This window comes from Tarenaya hassleriana, unplaced genomic scaffold (assembly GCF_000463585.1).
Source record: "Tarenaya hassleriana unplaced genomic scaffold, ASM46358v1 Cleome2, whole genome shotgun sequence".
Taxonomy (NCBI): domain Eukaryota; kingdom Viridiplantae; phylum Streptophyta; class Magnoliopsida; order Brassicales; family Cleomaceae; genus Tarenaya; species Tarenaya hassleriana.
Genome location: NW_010965372.1, coordinates 8,660,527 through 8,678,702, shown reverse-complemented (window position 1 = coordinate 8,678,702; position 18,176 = coordinate 8,660,527). Strand labels below are relative to the sequence as shown.

The following is an 18,176-nucleotide window of genomic DNA, read 5'->3' as shown; positions in this document are numbered from 1 at the left end:
AAATAAGGCCCAATAGCATCGACCGAAAGCCCACAAAACCTTTATTGGGCCTAAATAAGTCAAGTGCACAAGCAAGAGCGCGTGGGTTGAAGACATGAGAAGAAGAGAAAATGCAGACATTGATGCTTCGAGATGGTGAAGGGACCGCGAACTACGGCCAAGATGAGTAAAAGGATTAGGGTTAAGGCCGAGTAAGGATCCGACCCCGAAACAAAGCACAAGAAAAACAGCCATAATTTTCAAGAACCATTCGACCAAATTCAGGAGTAGGGACAGAAGGAATGAATAGAAACCCTTTCCGGGATTTCGACGATTGCAATTGACAAATCAAATTTGTCAGCGGCTACATAAGAGTTTTAGAACAGAAATACCTCCAACTGTAACAAGAAACTGCACAGGAAGAACACGACTGTAACGTGCTCTTCCCTGCCTTCTGCATCTTCGTGTTCTTTTCCTCGCCGTTGTTTTACTTGGAAGTTTCAGTGGACTCGGCTGTTTTGATTTCTCGTGCGACTTGAGAAACATACGGTTTCAGCTGAAAAGACAAAAGGAGATAGAAAAGCGTAGGCAAAACTGAGATAGAAACAGAACATACGAAAGAATATCGAACTGCACACTTTCTGATATCGATCCAATCACAGATATAAGGTGGGTTCTAACCTGTAAGAATACAAAAGACACCGGTTCATGTGAGACATTACACTACAACTGGGTTTCTCATGGGATTGTCCAAATGTTTTAACTAATGTGCTCACTCTGCTATTTCTTTAACACTAAAAAAAAGTTGGACAAAAGACTGTAATATGTATACACACCTTGAAGTCTGTCAAATCAGGTACCACATAGTTTGGCAATTTCTCTGGCTGGATAACATATCCTCCTGCAGCAAAACATGTTTTCCATTAGCGCAGAGGGACAGAAGGATTGCAGTATATCTATGATTTCAGGGAGATAAGTGCCGTCACGACCAAATGAACAGCTCAATACATTTCATTCGTCCACCTCAGGCATTCGTAATCTCAGTCACATAGTTCCTCGACTAGAAATCCAGAATTCGGCATCACCTTAAGCCAATCCGGATCGGGGTAGCAGCACAGAACTCTAATTCAAAAACATGGGCATCATCCACTACTTCTTTCCAGAATACAGTATCAAAGGAATGGCCAAGAAGCACAATTGCTTGCAGAAAAAAACACTAGGGCAACTTGTCCACTTCCAGAGGAACAAAACATTTGATCAAAGCAGGCTTACATGATGCAACTTAAGTGAAACTGCATAAGATTATAGCTGAAGAAACAATGAGATTAAAAAGGTATCGCGTTTGTGCATATACCAAAATCATTCCACACGAAGAACAATCACAAAAATTAACAGGAAATGTGAACCTTTTCTGGTGTGGAAACCAGTGGGCTTGCAGTTCTTCCCCTTGTAGTAGTCCCTCGGTGCTCGTTTCGACGAGAGAATATCCAGAGAAGACGTCCGCTTCCTTCGAAAAGTTCTTCCGATCCCCAACATCAACCCTAGCGGCATCTTCGGCTCCCTCGTTCCTCACTCGAGCCGATCGATCTGCCCAGAATTTCGTAAAATCAGTCAAAATCGCAATTAAGCACCAAAGAAATCGAATGGAAGACCACTTTTACTTGAACAACAAAGAAGAAGGACGACCATACCGGAAGATGTCTTCTCTCTCGCTGCAGAACAATGATCAGAGAACCAGAGATCCAGGTAAGGGTTTTTCGTCTCGTCTTCCCAATTGCACTGTCGACGGGCCCTCGTAAGCCCGATACGTCATTTTTCAGGCCAATTTAAGTTTTAATAGGCCTTTTAGTTGCCACACCTTGTCCCAATAACTCTTTCTTCAGATATTCAAAGATATTATTAAAATATATATACTAGTTTTATGAAATTATTGATATATTTATATCCAATATAATTAGATCATTAAAAGATAATTTTTTTTAAAAATAAAACATAAAAATAATTAGATTGTTGCTACGTATCTTTGTCACTTTCTAATATCTCAGATGTATAAAAATTATTTTTCTATGATTCTATATCCACGAATAATTATCCAATCTAAATTTGAATTCGAATTTTGAATTTTAGATATATTGAAATTTGATTTATCCCATTTTTGGATATTTGACTCTCGGATCTTGTATTGAATTTTGAATTCTATGATTCCGTGGATCCGTATCTACGGATTGTTCACTCTGTTAAGCGACGATAATTTTTTATAAATACAATTTTATAGCAATTTAGAATTTTAAAAATTTTATATTGAAAATATTATTTTCCTGGGTGAATTAGTGTTTGATTAGTTCGATATTCAATTATTGTTTGTGGGGAAAAAGAAGAGAGGAGCCACGTGGTAATCATAATCATAACGGTAAGGTGGAATTTTTGTTAATATTCAAAACAAAACTAAACTCTTTCGAGGAAAAGTCCACGCGGCGCCAGCGGTGGGACGCCGCCCACTCCTCTGGATCCTTTCCGAAACGGCGCGTCGTTTGGGTCAACTAAAAGACTTTTATACGCACCGCTTCATCCCACGGCTGACATCTTCTCTCACCTCTCTCTAGGGTTTCTTGTACACGTGTACGGCTGAGATGGGATTTCTTCGGCGTGTTCGCAGAATGTGCAGATCACTCCTCCTACTCCTCATTCTTATCTATTGGACACCTAATTGTTTTTGTTCTGTCAAATTCCAAACCCCCTAGTCTATTCTTAAAGCGCCATGTATTCTTATTGTAAGGAATATCATGCTATTTTGTTTTGTAAACTATTATTTCAACGAATATGTTAAGTCTATCATTTTGAAAAATAAACTTTTGATTTTTTAAACTTACGTATCATTTTGTGATATATGTTAGAAAAATGTATACGAATATTGTGTTTTATTAGGAATTTATTTATATAATATTATAAAAATTAGTGTTGTTTTCCCTAAAATCAAAACTAATGTATTCTGTTTTTTTCGTCATATTGTTAGAATCGTAGTATATTAATATTATATAAAATCATTCTTCCTTTTCCAAGATTAGTGATTATGAAAGAAAAAAATTGGATGATTAAAAACAGTAATTTAACATTATAATATAGTTTAATCGATAAAATCTTTTTCTTATTTTCAGAAATCATGAATTCTGCATACATTTTGTAAATTTCTAAAATAATTTTAACAATGATTAATTCTTAATATATCCACTCTCTATTTTTTTAGCAACATTTACTCTTTATTATTTTGTTAACAGATTGCTATACTTCTGATCGGTCGATGAAAGTAACGAATACAAGGGAAATCTCAAAATTTTGGGGCAAAAATAAAACTATCAAGAAAATCAAGTTAAATCTTGAAATTAACATATTATCATGGATTAGTTTTAAAATTATAGTAAATTTGTATCGGCGTAATTTCCAAGAAATTACTGAGAGGACTCCAATATATACCCACCTCGTCCTCCTGTTACCATCAGAAGCCGTATATTTCTCCGCGTCTTCCCGAAAACTCCGAGACATGGCTCCCAAATCCGTCGCCGCTTTTCTCCTCCTCGCCCTCATCGCCGCATCCGCCGTCGCTCAGGCTCCGGCGCCGGCTCCGACGACCAGAACACCACGCGCCGCCACTCCTACACCGGCGCGTGCCCCTACAGCCGCAACACCGGCTCCCTCCTCCACTCCTCCTCCTTCCGCAGCTCCCAAGGCTTCTCCCACTCCCGCTCCGGTGAGTCAATCACCGGCGACTCCTCCAACCACGGCGTCTCCTCCGTCTCCTCCTGTATCTCCCTCCGGAGCTCCCGGTGCTTCTACTCCCACCGGTGCTAATCCTGGACCTGCTCAGACACCGGCAGGTCCTGGCTCTCCGAACGCTGCCTCCATGAGTAGAGTCGCTGTCGCCGGATCTCTGTTCGGAGTGGCCGTCGCCGCCTCTTTGTTGCTGTAGATCTGAGATCCATCGGATAGTTTTAGTCTCAGTAGGAATTTTTTTTCTGTTATTTTCGGAATTTTTAGTGTTCTTTCTTCCAATTTTATTTATTATGTATTTTGAATTGAACTCGGTGTTGGTACGGGCTGAGATTTGATTTGGGTTGTTAGGGTCTGAGATTTTATTTGTTCCTACTATTATTATTATCATTATTATGATTATGATTATGCTTATGATTATGATTATTATGATTAAATGATGATTATGCTTAATTTATTATGGACTTGTGATTGGGTATCTTTGGCATCATTATTAGGGTTTTATCGGCAGCTTTATAATAAGGGTTAACGTGTGTTCTGTCCCACGGAAACGAAACGTCTGTTGTCCGAGTTTGAATCTTAAATTGGGAGGAGAGTGTAATCATAGTTGGGCGAAATTATGATATGTTTTTTTGGTTGACGAAATTATGATATTGATTTTTGTTTTATCATAAAAGAGTTGTACGATCTTTTTAGCCTTTTTCTGGATTTGGACAAATTCCTCGCGAGAAAGAAAGTTACCATGGAATGAGGAAAGAAGGAAAAAGCAAAAAGGAAAGGCAATATTATTTTTCTAAAATTAAATTTATTGGATATTTGAAAAAGTAAATTTCTTGGAAAATACAAAAGAATTCTGGTGCAAAAGCTCCGAATCTCATACGCATGCTAAATTGTAAAGTTAGATATTTCATTTTAGATTACAACCAATTTTGAATAATATTCGGTATTAGACATTTCATGATAATCTTATTCGAACCAAACCTAATCTTAAAAATTTATTTAAGATGATTTTTAATGATTAGAATAATCCTAAACATGCTCAACGTTTCAATATTAGTTTAAAAATGGTTATTTTTGAATTAGAAATAATTTGTTACTATTCTTTTTTTTCTTCTCTATTTATAAATCATTTATAATAAGAATTCAACGAAACACGTTGACTAAATTTCATCTAAATTGAATATATCTGACAGAAGCAAAAGAAAAACAACACAAAAGTCTGACCCCATTTTTTGTTTCATTTACTTTCACCAACATATAATTATTTCAAAATCTAATATAAAATTTTAATAAATGCATATTTTAAAATAAAAAATGTAAACAAAAGAATGGATCCAAGAAGATCTAATTGATGCTCCGAATATCCAGTCTGAAGCGGTTGCAATTGCAAGAAAATCTACCACGCTTGGATTCTAAATTTGTAAACAAAGGAATACAATTTTTTCTTTACTTGTTCGTAATAACTGAGAATCTAAATGTTGTTCCTTTTGAAATGTATTATGTAATTGTACATACGGTGCCTAATAATTACAAGGTCAAGCTTGAACTTTAATATTAAATGGGTAAATAGCATTTCACAAATACAAAACACTAACTACATTGTCATCTATATATGACAGAATTGCAAAACTACTGAATTATGGCAGCACTAATTTAACATTATTCATCATTTTAAAATTTTATAATGTTACGATTATTTCTATTTTTTAAAAATAATTATGTGGTTCGAATTTTATATTCAAATTTACGGCACCGAGATAAGCGTTGTCAACGCGCGTTTAATTTGGGCCTCAAGTAGGGGCATAAAAGCCCATAATTGTGGATAAAGCCCACCGGTAGACGACACGACGTCGTTTTAGATTCGCGATAAGATCAATTTGGGAAATTTCCAGAAATCGCGTGTTCGACTAAAACGCCTCTCGTCGTTCTTCTTCAAGACGAAATTTTCTGATCTGCCTTTCACGAAAGCGTCTTGCGACTGCCACAAAATTTTCCGATTGAGAGATTTCTCTTCCGTTTTGTACAAATTTTGTGAATAATCTTAATTCGTTGGAGGGATTGGTGATCCGCGATTGTGGGTTGTGTTCGTTTATGAAATCAATGTCGGAAGCGGAGCGATTGAGAGGAGGAATCGCCATGTCTATTCCGGCGAACGAGGAGGAGACGGTGGCAGCGAATTCTTCGCCTAAGACTCTTCCACGGAGGCTACGCCGTCGTCTTCTCGAGCCGAAGAGCCCCGTCTCCGCCGAGGAGATCGACGCCAAACTTAGAGAGGCTGATCTTCGGCGCCAGGTATTCCTTGCAGACTTGTATTTGCTTTTTTTACGTAGATGCATGTGCACAGTATGTGTATGGATATGTATAGGAACCACGATGATAGTTTGATCGATCATGTTCTTGATTATTTTTTTTGTGGTGTAGAGTGGGCTTGGTCTAATGTTTAATTATTACTTAATTTCTGAAGGGTTTCTTTATTTTGCGTCGTAATTAACGAGAAAAGAATATTGATGAGGAGAAAAGTAAGCCACGAAATGGGGAACGTGCTTATCTTTCTTTTTTGATGAGTTTAAGGAATATTGTGAATCGTGGTTTTGCAGCAATACTATGAGTCACTGTCAAGCAAGGCTCGACCTAAGATGAAAACCCAGATTACCACACCGGTTGAGGATCTTAGTCAGCGGCTCGAAGCGAAGCTTAATGCTGCCGAGCAGAAGAGGTAAGAAATTTTGCTGTCTAAATCGAAAAGGGCATGTGAGCAAAAGCAAAGTTGTTGATGTTAGTGTAAGTTTCTCTGGTTCCCAGGTTAAGCATTCTGGAAAAGGAGATGGCACGTCTGGCAAAGCTGGATGAGCTAAGGCAAGCTGCCAAGAGTGGACTGGAGCAGCGGTTTGAGAAGGAGCGTGATGAGTTGGGGACGAAAGTCGAAGAACGGGTTCAAAAGGCAGAGAGAAACAGGTTGCTTCTTTTGAAAGCCATAGCACAGCAGCGGGCGGCAAAGAGACAGCGGGCAGCTCAGAGTTTGATGCAACGGGTAATGCAGGAGAGCAGGTACAAGGAATGTGTACGTGCAGCAATCCATCAGAAAAGAGCAGCTGCTGAGAGAAAACGGCTTGGATTTCTGGAAGCGGAAAGGAGAAGAGCTCGTGCTAGGCTATCACGGGTTTTTGGGGTTGCCAATTCTGTTCATAATCAGAGGGAAACTGAGAGAAGAAAAATGAAGGACCGGTTGGAAGATCGGCTTCAAAGGGTATGTTCAATTACTTACTGCAATTACATCATTTCTGAAAACCATTTTCTTGTTTCAAGATTTTACACAATTGGTCATAGCAGTTATATTATTAGCGTCCTAATACTTACATATTAGGCCAAGAAACTAAGGGCACAGTTTTTGAGGCAAAGGCGAGGCCTGGAGAGCAATGTGCATCTGTCATCGAAAATAATACAGAAGAATCAGGAGCATCGTGTGAGAATGGTACAAAGGTATTGAATTGTCCCTTAAAAATTTATATCATGTTTCCTCTCTGGCTTCTATAATTCGAAAGCCTTTTCAATTCCAGATGCTGGAGAAGATTTACTGAATCCAAGAAAACAACTTGCGCTTTGGCATGGGCTTATCGCAACCTTGGAATTGATGAAAAATCTATCGAGTCAATGCCATTTGAGCAGCTTGCCCTTCAAATCAATTCGGTCTCAGTACTTCGAACAGTGAAAGCATTGCTTGATCGTTTGGAGATTCGTCTCTCTCTTTTACATGCATCTAAAGTGACGAATATTAATCATCTTCTTAAGCACTTTGCTTCTGCCACTTCAAGGGGGAACTCGCCCATTGCCATCAGTAAAAGTGGGCGAGCATCGGTAGAATCAAAGGAAAAGGGGTCTCGAAAATCTAAAAAGATTGTGAGGTACCCAGCTAGAGTTTTTCTTTGTGCTTACATGATCATGCGTCATTCCGATGCAGTTTTCAGGGGAAGAGGTGAACATGAGGTTATGTTGGCTGAATCTGCAGCCAATCTTATTAGGGAGTTTGAGTTGCTGCTGAAGACTAGATTGGATGGACCAGGGTCTACTGCCCAGGATAATACATCTTTGGTAGCTCTAGATTCAAAGAATTTCAGATCTCAGCTAGAAGCCTTTGATAAAGCTTGGTGCTCTTACCTGCATAAATTTGTAATTTGGAAAGTTAATGATGCTAAGCTTTTAGAAGAGGATTTAGCTAGAACTCATGAAGCAGAGCAGTCAGCAGTGTCGAAAGACAATCTTTCTCCCATAGCCAGAGATGACGTTCAGATTCATGGTGTTAATGCAACTCAGAAATTGGTATTCCCCTTGTCTCTTGCCTGCCATCCCTCTTTTTTGATTTGTCTCTACAATACCCGCTGTTCTAATTATGCTACACAACCATATTTCCCTGTAGACTAGAGAAGTTTCTGAGCTCAATAGGCAGAATGTTGATGACGGTATTGATGCCAAGACATTTTCCCCATCGTCTCAGGCTAAACTTACTGAAGTTGATGGAGCAAGACAACCAGTAGTACATTCAGATTCACATGGCTCATCTTCGTATCCGCCAGACTCGTCAAACTTTGCTTCATCTTTGAACTCTGGTAAATTATTTTATCCTTGAAACCTCGGACTCCATGACAAACCCTCTTTCTGACATAATTTTTCTTACGCAGGCAATGAAGGCACTTCTACTCTAAACATGACAGATGCTAGTTTTGATGCAGCATTGGTGAGTGAAAACGAATTAATTGTAAATGAGATTGTTCATGACAATAACAGCAGTTTTGCTGATAGTTTCACCAACAGTGGGGATATTAGCAGTCTTCAGGTACTTGAACATTTTTTTATTTTGCAAGGCTTTGATATATGCGTGCTTCACTACTGTGATTAACTTGATTGCACTGATATGATCATCTCCACTCTTCTTTTGTTCGCTTTATATCTGGACAGGAGAAAGTTAAGGAGACAATGGAAAAGGCTTTTTGGGATGGGGTTATGGAATCCATGAAAGAGGCTCGACCTGATTTTAACTGGGTTCTTAAACTCATGAAAGAAGTAAGAGATGAACTCTGTGAGATATCCCCTAGAGATTGGAGGCAAGAGATTGTTCGAACTATCGATACAGATGTCCTGTCACAGGTGCCTGATGTTACCGCGTGAACTTAATTGTCTCAGTTACTTAAAAATCTCTGTGGGTTCTGCTAACTGTAACTCTTCTCTTCTTATCATGATTCAGTCGCTGGGGTCTGGAAATGTCGATATGGCATATCTTGGGAATATTTTAGAGTTTGCCCTTGGCACTTTATTGAAGCTTTCTGCCCCAGCCAATGAGGAGGAGATCAGGAGTACCTATCATAATTTAATGAATGAACTAAGAGAGATAGCTCAATCTGAAGGCCAGACAAATTCTTCATATGGAATCTTAGTAGTTAAGGGCCTACGCTTTGTTTTGCAACAGCTTCAGGTACTTGTGTTATTTTTTTCTTCTTGCTTCTTTGACACAATTATGATGTTTTACAAGTTTTGTTCTAGATAAAAAGCGTCTATAAAGTTGGATTGGAATTCAAATTTGAATCAAATAGTATTTTGAGCGATTAGACAAGATCACAGTTTTGGAAAATGTTGCTGAACTCTCTTACAGAATTTTCCGCAAATTATCCATGAGCCTTTAAGTCTTGCCTCTCTTCCCCATGCATCTCTCTCACTAATCATATTATACCCTGAGTCCCTGACTGCAATATTATGCTAATTATTGTATTTCCATCATTTATTTTGTCCCCTCGTAATAGGTTTGTGATAAACTTTAAAGCATGTTACCGTTATATGTCATCTTGTCTGCAGATTCTGAAGAAAGAGATCAGCAAAGCTCGTCTGAAAATGTTGGAGCCACTTCTCAAGGGACCTGCTGGTTTGGAATATCTGAAGAAGGCATTTGCCAGTCGGTATGGCTCTCCGGACCAAGCTTCCTCTTCTCTTCCTTATACGAAGCGGTGGCTTTTATCTCTACGGGGAGAGGCAGAAACCGAGTGGAATGAACACACAGATGCTCTTTCTGCTCTTTCAAACAATGACCCTGTATCTCTGGGTATCCCATCTTCCACTTTGCGAACTGGAGGCAGACTCTCTTCTGGGTCTAATGTCAACTCCCCACCGTCTCCGTTTCCAGGTTTGCGGTTGATGAGAGCGTACCCATTTACGGTTTCTTTGATTGGATTGTGATGACAAATCTAGCTTACTGAAACCAGATTAATCTAGCAATCAATGCAAAGTATTGAACTTGTATGGGAATTGGAATGGGATCACCTTAGCATGTTTATCTGGTTATTGATGGTTTGCTGGGTTCTTCTGTTGCAGGAATTGAGCTGGCAGAATGCAATGGGGAAACCGTGGATCTTCGTATTAGGCTTGGTTTGTTGAAGTTGGTAAGCGAAATAAGTGGTCTTGCTATGGAATCCCTCCCGGAAACCTTTCGACTCAATCTCGCCAGGCTGAGAGCTATTCAATCTAGAATTCAGAAAATCATTCTCGTCTCGATCAGGTTTGTATAGGGTTAGTTATTGTTCTCTACAATGCCTTTCATTAGGGTAATGGTACATAATTCTCCTGCACGGCCATTGTTTCTTGCAGTGTGTTGATTCTCCAACAAACCCTTGTCAGTGAGAATGCAGTCACCAACCCGAAAGACATGGAAACTGTTGTATCCAAATGCGTTCATCGTCTTTACGATACGCTAGATGCCAAACCTGACTCGGGCCTTCCAGAAATCACGGAAATAATCTGCGACTTCCCCGAGGAGACCAAACCTGAGTCCCATGGTCCAGAACAGCTCGAGACAAGGAAGCGTTTCGTGGCGAGCATGCTGCTTAAAAGCTTACAAGCTGGAGACCCCGTGTTCGCCCGTGTGTCTCGGACCGTGTACCTTGCCACGAGAGCTGCCGTTCTGGCCGGCAGCAACTTGAAGAGAAAACAGGCAGTGGAAGGCCCGCTCCGACGCATCGGAGCGGGTCATCTCTCGGACAAGGTGATAGAGGTGGCAGATGTTCTGGTTCTATTGGCGACCGTCTCCGGTTCCGTTCATGGACAGTGGTACGAGGAACTGATGAAGAAGCCAAATTGAAAAGCGTGTAAGAGCTGGAGACTCTTTTATTTGTATTAGTGTCTGTGGATAGAGAGATACGTACTCGACTGACATAACTACCGGACATAATTGTAAGTATGTAACTCGTGCCGTGTGTAATATTATACGTGAAAAAGCCATGGTTGTGCGGTTCCGGTCCTAACTAGGTTTGGGTGTTAGTACCAAACACGTGGGACCCATGGGCATTCTGCGGTCCCCAAAATTCGGGTATCCGAGATCGGGTGTGTTGCGTTTGACAATCCGAGTTTCGGGTTCAAAGTGGGCTGGTTATCTGTGTTCGCAAATAATCCGAGCCAACGTATTGGATACCCGAAATTTTCCGAGGAACTCGACCTCGGCATTGTCCTCGTGGTGGTCGGGTTGTTTGATGTTGCTGCTTATACCATATTCCTAATGCAACGAAAATGAAAAATGTATACGGAGCCTTTGAGAATATTCACGAAACAGAAACAGCAAAGAGGGACAAATGTGGCAATTTCCATTTCACACAAAATTTTTATACAATATGATATAAATGGATAGTACTATGGTCGAAGGCCCACGGAGTTTGACTACATTAATGGTCTTAACATGTTTTATAATAAGATAATAAAAACTATATTTTATAACGTGAATCTATATATTAATTTAATCTTGTTTGTTTGAACCAAGTTAGGAATCTAAAACGACACGAAGAGCAAGTGTCGTATATAATTGTTTAAAATCACCAAAATGTTATGAAATTAAGATTACCGATTTGCGACGACAACAAAATTTAAACACTAAGATGAAATAACAAATATTGATATGGTAATTTTAGTTCAAACAGAACCACATTTCTAATTTAATTGGGATCAATGAAATATAATCTAAATTAGACATACTTAAATACACCAAACAATATATAATTTTATAATAAGATAGGTTGATGATGTTTTTTTTTTTAATTTAGTAAGATTCTAGAGAAAAAAAATAACTAAATACACAGATAACTCTTAACTCTAAAAACAGATTTTTCAATTAAAATTCTATCCACAATTTTAATGTAAAAATAATATAGTGGGTGTTGCATACTTTCCAACAAATCATTCCTTATTGTTAAAGGTTCTCCAACATACACCCAACTTTTAAATATTCCAAAAAAAGGTAAAGTCTTTTTCGGAATATTTAATTGTTAATTATTTCCACCCAAGAAAAAGTCCAACTTATTATTACAGCATTCAAAAAATCGAAAGGGGATAAAAGTCAAATTTTCTTAAATTAATTTTTAAAAAATATCAGACAAAAATCACAAGTCTTTTTACCACCACAAAAATCTCTTTTGAATTATATATTTTCATACAAAAAAAAACACTGCAGGCATATTTTAGCACCGACAACTCTAAAAATATCTATATTTTAGAAATCATGATTTTGTATTTTTTTAAATAACTTCTTAATTTTATGTTAATAATAATATTATTAAATGTTAATTACTGGATACGTTTTCTATTATCACATATACTTCTTTTATCATAGTAAAGAGCGAGCATATGGCCGAGAAAACGTATCTGATTTTTCTATAAAATATATTTAATTAAATTTATATTATATAAATATTTACTTTTAGAAACATATCCTGAAATGAAATATTTATTAGTTTATTCATTTAGTTCTAATTAAAAATATCTCATGATTAAAAAAATTTATAAATATTTTTGAAAAGATAAAAAGTTTAAATTTAAAAAATAACTAGATGAATAAATATAATAATGCAGCCACTTTAATTTGCCTTTTGACTCTCGGAGCTACATCCATTGCTTTCTCTCACGTGATTATTTTGATTGCTCGAGACGACGCGTAATCTTTGTTCTTCTTCATTCCTTCGCTCCCTCTGCTCTGCTCTCGCTCCACTCGTTTTCTGTTTGTTTCTCGAGAAAATTCTTCCATCTCTTTTTTTTTCTTTTTCTTTTCTCGATTTTGTTTGATTTGAAGTGCGCGGACCACCAGGCTGGTGGAGCCGCACCACCTCTCGAACAGTAAAGAGAAGTTACCGTAAATGTCTCATTACGAATCGAGCGTGCTCAGTACATGTGAAACTCACTGGATCTTCTAGCCTCCTGTTTCTCTAGGCTTTTCCGGACCTCCAAATCGTTGCCTGAATAGGTTCCGATCATGCACGGCCTTAGCCGGCTCGGCAATGGTCGGTCCCTCAGCGTCGGCGCTGGATCTCCGCCATCTGCACCTTCTTCGCCTCGCATATGCCATAGCAGAGGGAGGAGCCTCGGCGGATGCGGGGCCAGCGTGCACAGGTCCGGAAAGCAGGGGTTGGCAGAGAGGCTGGTGTTCATGCTGGTTTCCTCGATTTTCAGACGAAAGGGCGTGCTTCTGTTGGCGCCGCTTCTTTACATCACGGGGATGTTGTTGTTCATGGGCTCGTTTGGATTCTCTGTTCTCGATCTAGGGCACGGTGTGGAGATTGTGTACAAACGAGCTCCGCCGGGATCGGTGTACCGGAGTCCTAAGGTCTTCAAGCGGTTATGGCCGTTCATGGAGGCGGATACTAATGCAAGCAGTCACAATGCGGTAATGTTCTTCTGTCCGTTTCAGTATCTCAAAAAGATAAGTGAATCAGCAAGTGCTTCACTGTGTTCTTTTTAGCTTAGAATGTTGTGCGAGGAACGAGTTTTGGCTGAAGTATCAGTTTATTAATCTGTCTGTGTCTTTTGAATTGTTGCCTTCAATGAAACAAAGACTCGTGTTCTCTTTGATGCATTGTGTTCATCTTAATTCCTTATGCATCGCGATCGAAATTTGCGGAACCCTTTGGATTTCATAATACCGTGGTTTTAACTAAGTGTTGGTATTTCTCTGGATCATTCCTGAAGTTTTTGGCTCGTATAATCTTAGAATGAAAGTTGAAAATATGAATTCTTGACATAGTATTTCTAATACAGTTGATGACCGCTTGGTACCCGAGGGCTAAAAATGTATGGAAACCGTGCATCAACACGAATGTGTCTGCAGCAGGTTCGAGTTCTGTGCATTTTATTCTGGTCTGTTTTTGAAACAAGGAATTGTGGTGTGCATGCTTATGTAACATTGTCAGCCTTGAGCTTTTGCAGGATCAAATTCCAATGGTTTTTTTATAATCGAAGCAAATGGTGGTTTGAATCAACAACGCTTATCGGTATGTCTGTCCTGAGGCTCGAGTTATCCACCGTTCATATTATTTGCATGGTGTATACGGGCTCGGGTTATTAGGGCTGCATAGTGTCTTTGTTTGTTTTTCTGCGGTGATGATGTATGCAGGTGTTTCCTTTTCTACAATGCAGTATATGTCCGCAGATCATCTGGGTTGTTTGGATAATTGTTTATCTTTTTGACACAGATATGTGATGCAGTCGCTGTGGCTGGACTGCTGAATGCAACTCTTGTCATTCCGATTTTTCATTTAAACAGTGTATGGCGCGATTCCAGGTTATTGCTGGTTCTGTATTTTATCCTGAGTTTGAAAGTTCATTATCCATGGTCGGCTGGTTGTTCAGTTAATCTGATAAGTGAAGGCAATCCTTTTTCAAGATTAAGAAGGCCGAAGCGTTAGCTGTTTTAGAGAGTGTACATATTCATGTGCAATTTTCCCTTTCTTGGTTGCAGCAAATTTGGAGATATATTTGATGAAGACTTCTTCATACATGCTCTTAGAAATAACGTGAATGTGGTGAAAGAGCTGCCGAAAAACATACTTGAGCGCTACAACTACAATATAAGCAGCATCGTGAATTTGAGATTGAAGGCTTGGTCAAGCCCAACATATTATCTTCAGAAGGTGCTCCCGCAACTTTTGCGGCTGGGGTATGCCCCTACCCGTCTACTTATTGGTTATTTTCTGTTGGTTCAACCTTATAAGAACCTGTTATGGTTCTACTTCGACCCAGGTGAAATGGCTTGGAGAACTCTATGAGTGGTGTATTTAGATTGTGACTCAACTAAGCACGGTACTTGGTGATCCGTTGTAGCTATAGCCTTCATCTTACAAGCTAGTTTTAAAGGATGAGTTATTTCCATGGGTTTGTAAGGATTAGTGGACTTAGTATACATTGGGTTCTTACCAGAAACCAATTCGAGACAAATCATACCGGCTTCTTGCATATGTATAACGAGTTGGCTTCTTGAATTTAAAAATTGGGACCTGAACACTCTCTTTGCAGGATTTTGTTTAATGTTATACCGTGTCTTGCTTTAGGGCTGTTCGTGTTGCGCCCTTCTCCAACAGGCTAGCCCATGCAGTTCCTGCTCATATTCAAGGTCTCAGATGCCTAGCAAATTTCGAGGCACTGAGGTTCTCTGAGCCCATAAGGATGCTTGCTGAGAAATTGGTCGACAGGATGGTCGAGAAGAGTTTCGGGAGAGGAGGAAAATATGTTTCTGTTCATCTCCGCTTCGAAATGGTTTGAAATCTGCTCCCCTCCACATTTCTTTCTACGCAATTTCCTTGTTGCCTCTTCTCATGCATTCAATTTACTGCTCTTTTGAAGGATATGGTTGCCTTCTCGTGTTGTGAGTATGACTTTGGGATGTCTGACAAGCAAGAAATGGATAAGGCTCGAGAAAAAGGGTGGAGAGGAAAGTTCAGGAGGAGAGGCAGAGTAATTAGGCCCGGGCAAAACCGCGTAGACGGAAAATGCCCTTTAACCCCATTGGAGGTATCGGACTCTCTCCAAGTTCTCTCAAAATTCAATTGAGCTTATCTTCTGACTATACTCGCATGGGACATTGGGATTTGATGACAGAGGAAAGATGGTAGCTGACCGAAATATCGTGTAAACATTGTTCTGCAGGTGGGAATGATGCTTAGAGGCATGGGTTTTGACAATACCACATTGGTTTATGTTGCTGCTGGAAATATTTACAAGGCAGAGAAGTATATGGCTCCTCTTAAGCAGATGTTTCCGCTCCTCCAGACAAAGGATACTCTAGCTACTCCAGAGGAACTTGCTCCATTTAAGGTAATTAAACACCGAACTTTCTTTGTGTCTAAAGCGATTGATATAAATATGATTCCTCGTTGATATATTATATGATTGCCTGCGGACTATATCCAGCATTTCATATTGTTTAGTATGGGTTTGATTTCTGTCAAATATAGGTATCACTGTTTCATAAGGAAAAATAACTCAGGCTGGCAAATTTGGAAATATAGAACTGAACATGCTTTGTGATTGTAGGGCCATTCGTCGAGATTGGCGGCTCTTGATTACACGGTATGCCTCCACAGTGAAGTGTTTGTTTCCACCCAAGGTGGTAACTTTCCTCACTTCTTGATGGGTCACCGGCGCTATCTTTACAAAGGTCACGCCAAGACCATCAAACCGGACAAGAGAAAATTAGTCCAGCTCTTTGATAACCCAAACATCAGGTAACTTTTCTACTTTCGTCGTTTTCAACAAATTAGGTTCATTTTCCATTTTCCATACTCGATCTCATACAGTTAGGGCAAAAAAAAAACTTGAATTTCGGATGCCTGAGCATTATATGAGATGAGATTGGGTCACGAGATCAAATATTATCTGCGGGTAATATCCTCGGGTATTACCAATATATACTTTTAAATAACCCAATAGTTGGTGGTCCAGTGGCTGAGAGGTGGCAAAGTCATCCTCGAGGTCATGGGTTCGATTCGGGGAAGGATGTAATTTCTGGATCAAAATGGTCCATATACAAAGGCTGGTCCCGGGCCTAGGGTGGATGTAGTCGGGCCGAAGGCCCGGAGAACCATCCTGGTTAGCAAAAAAAAAATATATATATATATATATATACTTTTGAATACCCGAAAAATATCTTGGTACCCGACTTCTGGGTATCCGGTCAAAATGAATCGAGATTGGTAATATATCGTGAGATCCGAGACGTACGTATGGGGTTTGATAACCCGAAAAAATTGGATACTCGACCTATGCCATCCATGTTGGCTGAAAATACATGTGTTTTTGATAAAACTTGCGACTTAATGCGTGATGCCCATTTATTTCCAGCAACAATAAATAAGTTTATGTGGCAAGTCTTGAAGTTTTCGGGCATCGTCTGATGAGTTTGAATAGTGCTTTCATAGACTAAAACATTATGGGTTTGGTGATGATTTTGGTAGATGGGACTACTTCAAGAAACAGATGCAAGATATGCTGAGACACAATGACGCAAAGGGAGTTGAACTGAGGAAACCCGCTTCGTCCCTGTATACGTTCCCCATGCCCGACTGCATGTGCAAAGAACCCGAACCCGAGGCCGAGACCTAAAACCGAGGCCGAGCCGACCACATAATATACACCACAGTAAAACTCACCTGGAAAGTCATCACCGGCAATACACAGTGTCAGTAATCCTTACTCTCCCACTGTATTGTCTTGTATTCATCTTTCAGACATTCTTTATAGGGTTTGTTTTTTACCTCTCTGATTTGGGAATTTGCTTTGCGTGTACATAACATTCTTTTAAACATTAGACGGTTCGCTCTGTTCTGTATGCCACGCATCACACTTGTTGGGTCGAGGTTTAGATCTATGTATTCTCTCTCTCAAAACACTTGCAGTGTCATGTAGTGGACATTACGTTGTTTTGTCTTTTGTTGTCCATCACATCAAATCATATAATAAGAATCTTTCTGTGTTTCACATGGGTATTGTTCTGTCATTTGATACATTATCACTGCTGATTGTTTTCTGCCACATCAAATATATAAACAATAAGAGGGAGGGGTGATTTTGATGGGGAAGGAAAGGACTATAATAGCCATTGAGTGACGATTGGCGTCAAAAGGGCTGATGATACCTGGTTGGAGTTGGAGCTTCTTGGACCCTCCCTTTCTTCTAGAAGGTTAGAAACTAACCAACCACCATTTACACACACTGATTTTGAAATCCATCACCCAAGAGAGAGACACTCCCCATAACTCTGTAGGGTAGGGAATGAATTTATTAGAAAATAAAAAAGCAAAATCAAACCTAACACAAAGAGGAGAGAATCCTCTCTCTCTCTCTCACCAACTTGGTCAAAGCCTCCTCGTTTTATACCCCCTTCGGCCCTAGAGAGCCCGCTCTCTTGCCTTCCTCTTCTCCATATATTCTCCTCCTCCACACATACGCACATAAGAGAACAGAGAACCAAGAGCGACAGAGAAAGAGCATCACCATCACCATGGGAAGGTCGCCTTGCTGCGAGAAGGCTCACACGAACAAAGGAGCGTGGACCAAAGAAGAAGACCAACATCTCATCGATTACATCCGTAAACACGGCGAAGGCTGCTGGCGTTCTCTTCCCAAAGCCGCCGGTCTCT

At 39.6% G+C, this 18,176-nt stretch overlaps 5 protein-coding genes across 7 annotated transcripts in view; 4 read left to right on the top strand and 1 right to left on the bottom strand.

Annotated features, from left to right (window-relative positions):
• Positions 1-218: 218 nt before the first annotated feature.
• Positions 219-1,783, bottom strand: LOC104813109 (39S ribosomal protein L41-A, mitochondrial-like). The gene is made up of 4 exons (XM_010540630.1): positions 1,671-1,783; positions 1,386-1,566; positions 816-880; positions 219-535 (listed from the first exon to the last, which is right to left on the bottom strand). The coding sequence occupies exons 2-4, from the start codon at positions 1,528-1,530 to the stop codon at positions 467-469; spliced, it is 279 nt and encodes a 92-aa protein (XP_010538932.1). The 5' UTR covers positions 1,531-1,566; positions 1,671-1,783; the 3' UTR covers positions 219-466.
• A 1,676-nt stretch (positions 1,784-3,459) lies between these two features.
• Positions 3,460-4,184, top strand: LOC104813108 (classical arabinogalactan protein 5-like). The gene has a single exon (XM_010540629.1). The coding sequence runs from the start codon at positions 3,518-3,520 to the stop codon at positions 3,941-3,943; it is 426 nt and encodes a 141-aa protein (XP_010538931.1). The 5' UTR covers positions 3,460-3,517; the 3' UTR covers positions 3,944-4,184.
• Positions 4,185-5,643: 1,459 nt separating this feature from the next.
• Positions 5,644-11,027, top strand: LOC104813107. 2 transcript variants are annotated; one of them, XM_010540628.1, is made up of 12 exons: positions 5,644-6,036; positions 6,342-6,460; positions 6,547-6,991; positions 7,109-7,224; positions 7,302-8,061; positions 8,237-8,348; positions 8,421-8,575; positions 8,698-8,886; positions 8,984-9,211; positions 9,589-9,913; positions 10,102-10,285; positions 10,375-11,027. In XM_010540628.1, exons 1-12 carry the CDS (start codon positions 5,836-5,838, stop codon positions 10,862-10,864), a joined length of 3,324 nt encoding a protein of 1,107 aa, XP_010538930.1. In that variant the 5' UTR covers positions 5,644-5,835; the 3' UTR covers positions 10,865-11,027. The 2 variants fall into 2 exon arrangements, with proteins under 2 accessions (XP_010538930.1, XP_010538929.1); XM_010540627.1 differs by having other exon boundaries at positions 8,159-8,348.
• A 1,654-nt stretch (positions 11,028-12,681) lies between these two features.
• LOC104813105 (uncharacterized protein At1g04910-like) overlaps positions 12,682-18,176 on the top strand; it is a 5,970-nt gene continuing 475 nt past the window's right edge. The window contains exons 1-10 of one of the 2 annotated variants that reach the window (XR_771712.2): positions 12,682-13,429; positions 13,801-13,873; positions 13,969-14,033; positions 14,235-14,323; positions 14,501-14,698; positions 15,090-15,294; positions 15,382-15,549; positions 15,685-15,852; positions 16,072-16,262; positions 16,992-17,215. Coding sequence is in view for 1 of the 2 variants with exons in the window: in XM_010540624.2 (XP_010538926.1) it covers positions 13,019-13,429; positions 13,801-13,873; positions 13,969-14,033; positions 14,235-14,323; positions 14,501-14,698; positions 15,090-15,294; positions 15,382-15,549; positions 15,685-15,852; positions 16,072-16,262; positions 16,992-17,139 (1,716 nt within the window). In the remaining variant the exon portion in view is untranslated. Of the gene's footprint in view, positions 13,430-13,800; positions 13,874-13,968; positions 14,034-14,234; positions 14,324-14,500; positions 14,699-15,089; positions 15,295-15,381; positions 15,550-15,684; positions 15,853-16,071; positions 16,263-16,991; positions 17,465-18,176 lie in introns of those variants that run through there. The other variant, XM_010540624.2, reaches the window with a different exon arrangement.
• Positions 17,934-18,176, top strand: part of LOC104813106 (transcription repressor MYB6-like) — a 1,429-nt gene continuing 1,186 nt past the window's right edge. The window contains exon 1 of the mRNA XM_010540626.2: positions 17,934-18,170. Coding sequence (XP_010538928.1) covers positions 18,038-18,170 — 133 coding nt within the window. The 5' untranslated portion in view covers positions 17,934-18,037. The remainder of the gene's footprint in view (positions 18,171-18,176) is intronic.

What these genes read in the sequence shown, in the direction of transcription:
- LOC104813109 (XM_010540630.1), bottom strand. Translation starts at nt 1,530, where the DNA reads ATGCCGCTAGGGTTGATGTTGGGGATCGGAAGAACTTTTCGAAGGAAG. An exon ending in TGGTTTCCACACCAGAAAAG is followed by an intron (nt 881 to 1,385) that starts GTTCACATTTCC and finishes GTTTTGCTGCAG; the next exon opens with GAGGATATGTTATCCAGCCA. An exon ending in CTGATTTGACAGACTTCAAG is followed by an intron (nt 536 to 815) that starts GTGTGTATACAT and finishes TTGTCTTTTCAG; the next exon opens with CTGAAACCGTATGTTTCTCA.
- LOC104813108 (XM_010540629.1), top strand. Translation starts at nt 3,518, where the DNA reads ATGGCTCCCAAATCCGTCGCCGCTTTTCTCCTCCTCGCCCTCATCGCC.
- LOC104813107 (XM_010540627.1), top strand. Translation starts at nt 5,836, where the DNA reads ATGAAATCAATGTCGGAAGCGGAGCGATTGAGAGGAGGAATCGCCATG. An exon ending in AGGCTGATCTTCGGCGCCAG is followed by an intron (nt 6,037 to 6,341) that starts GTATTCCTTGCA and finishes GTGGTTTTGCAG; the next exon opens with CAATACTATGAGTCACTGTC. An exon ending in GGGATATTAGCAGTCTTCAG is followed by an intron (nt 8,576 to 8,697) that starts GTACTTGAACAT and finishes ATATCTGGACAG; the next exon opens with GAGAAAGTTAAGGAGACAAT.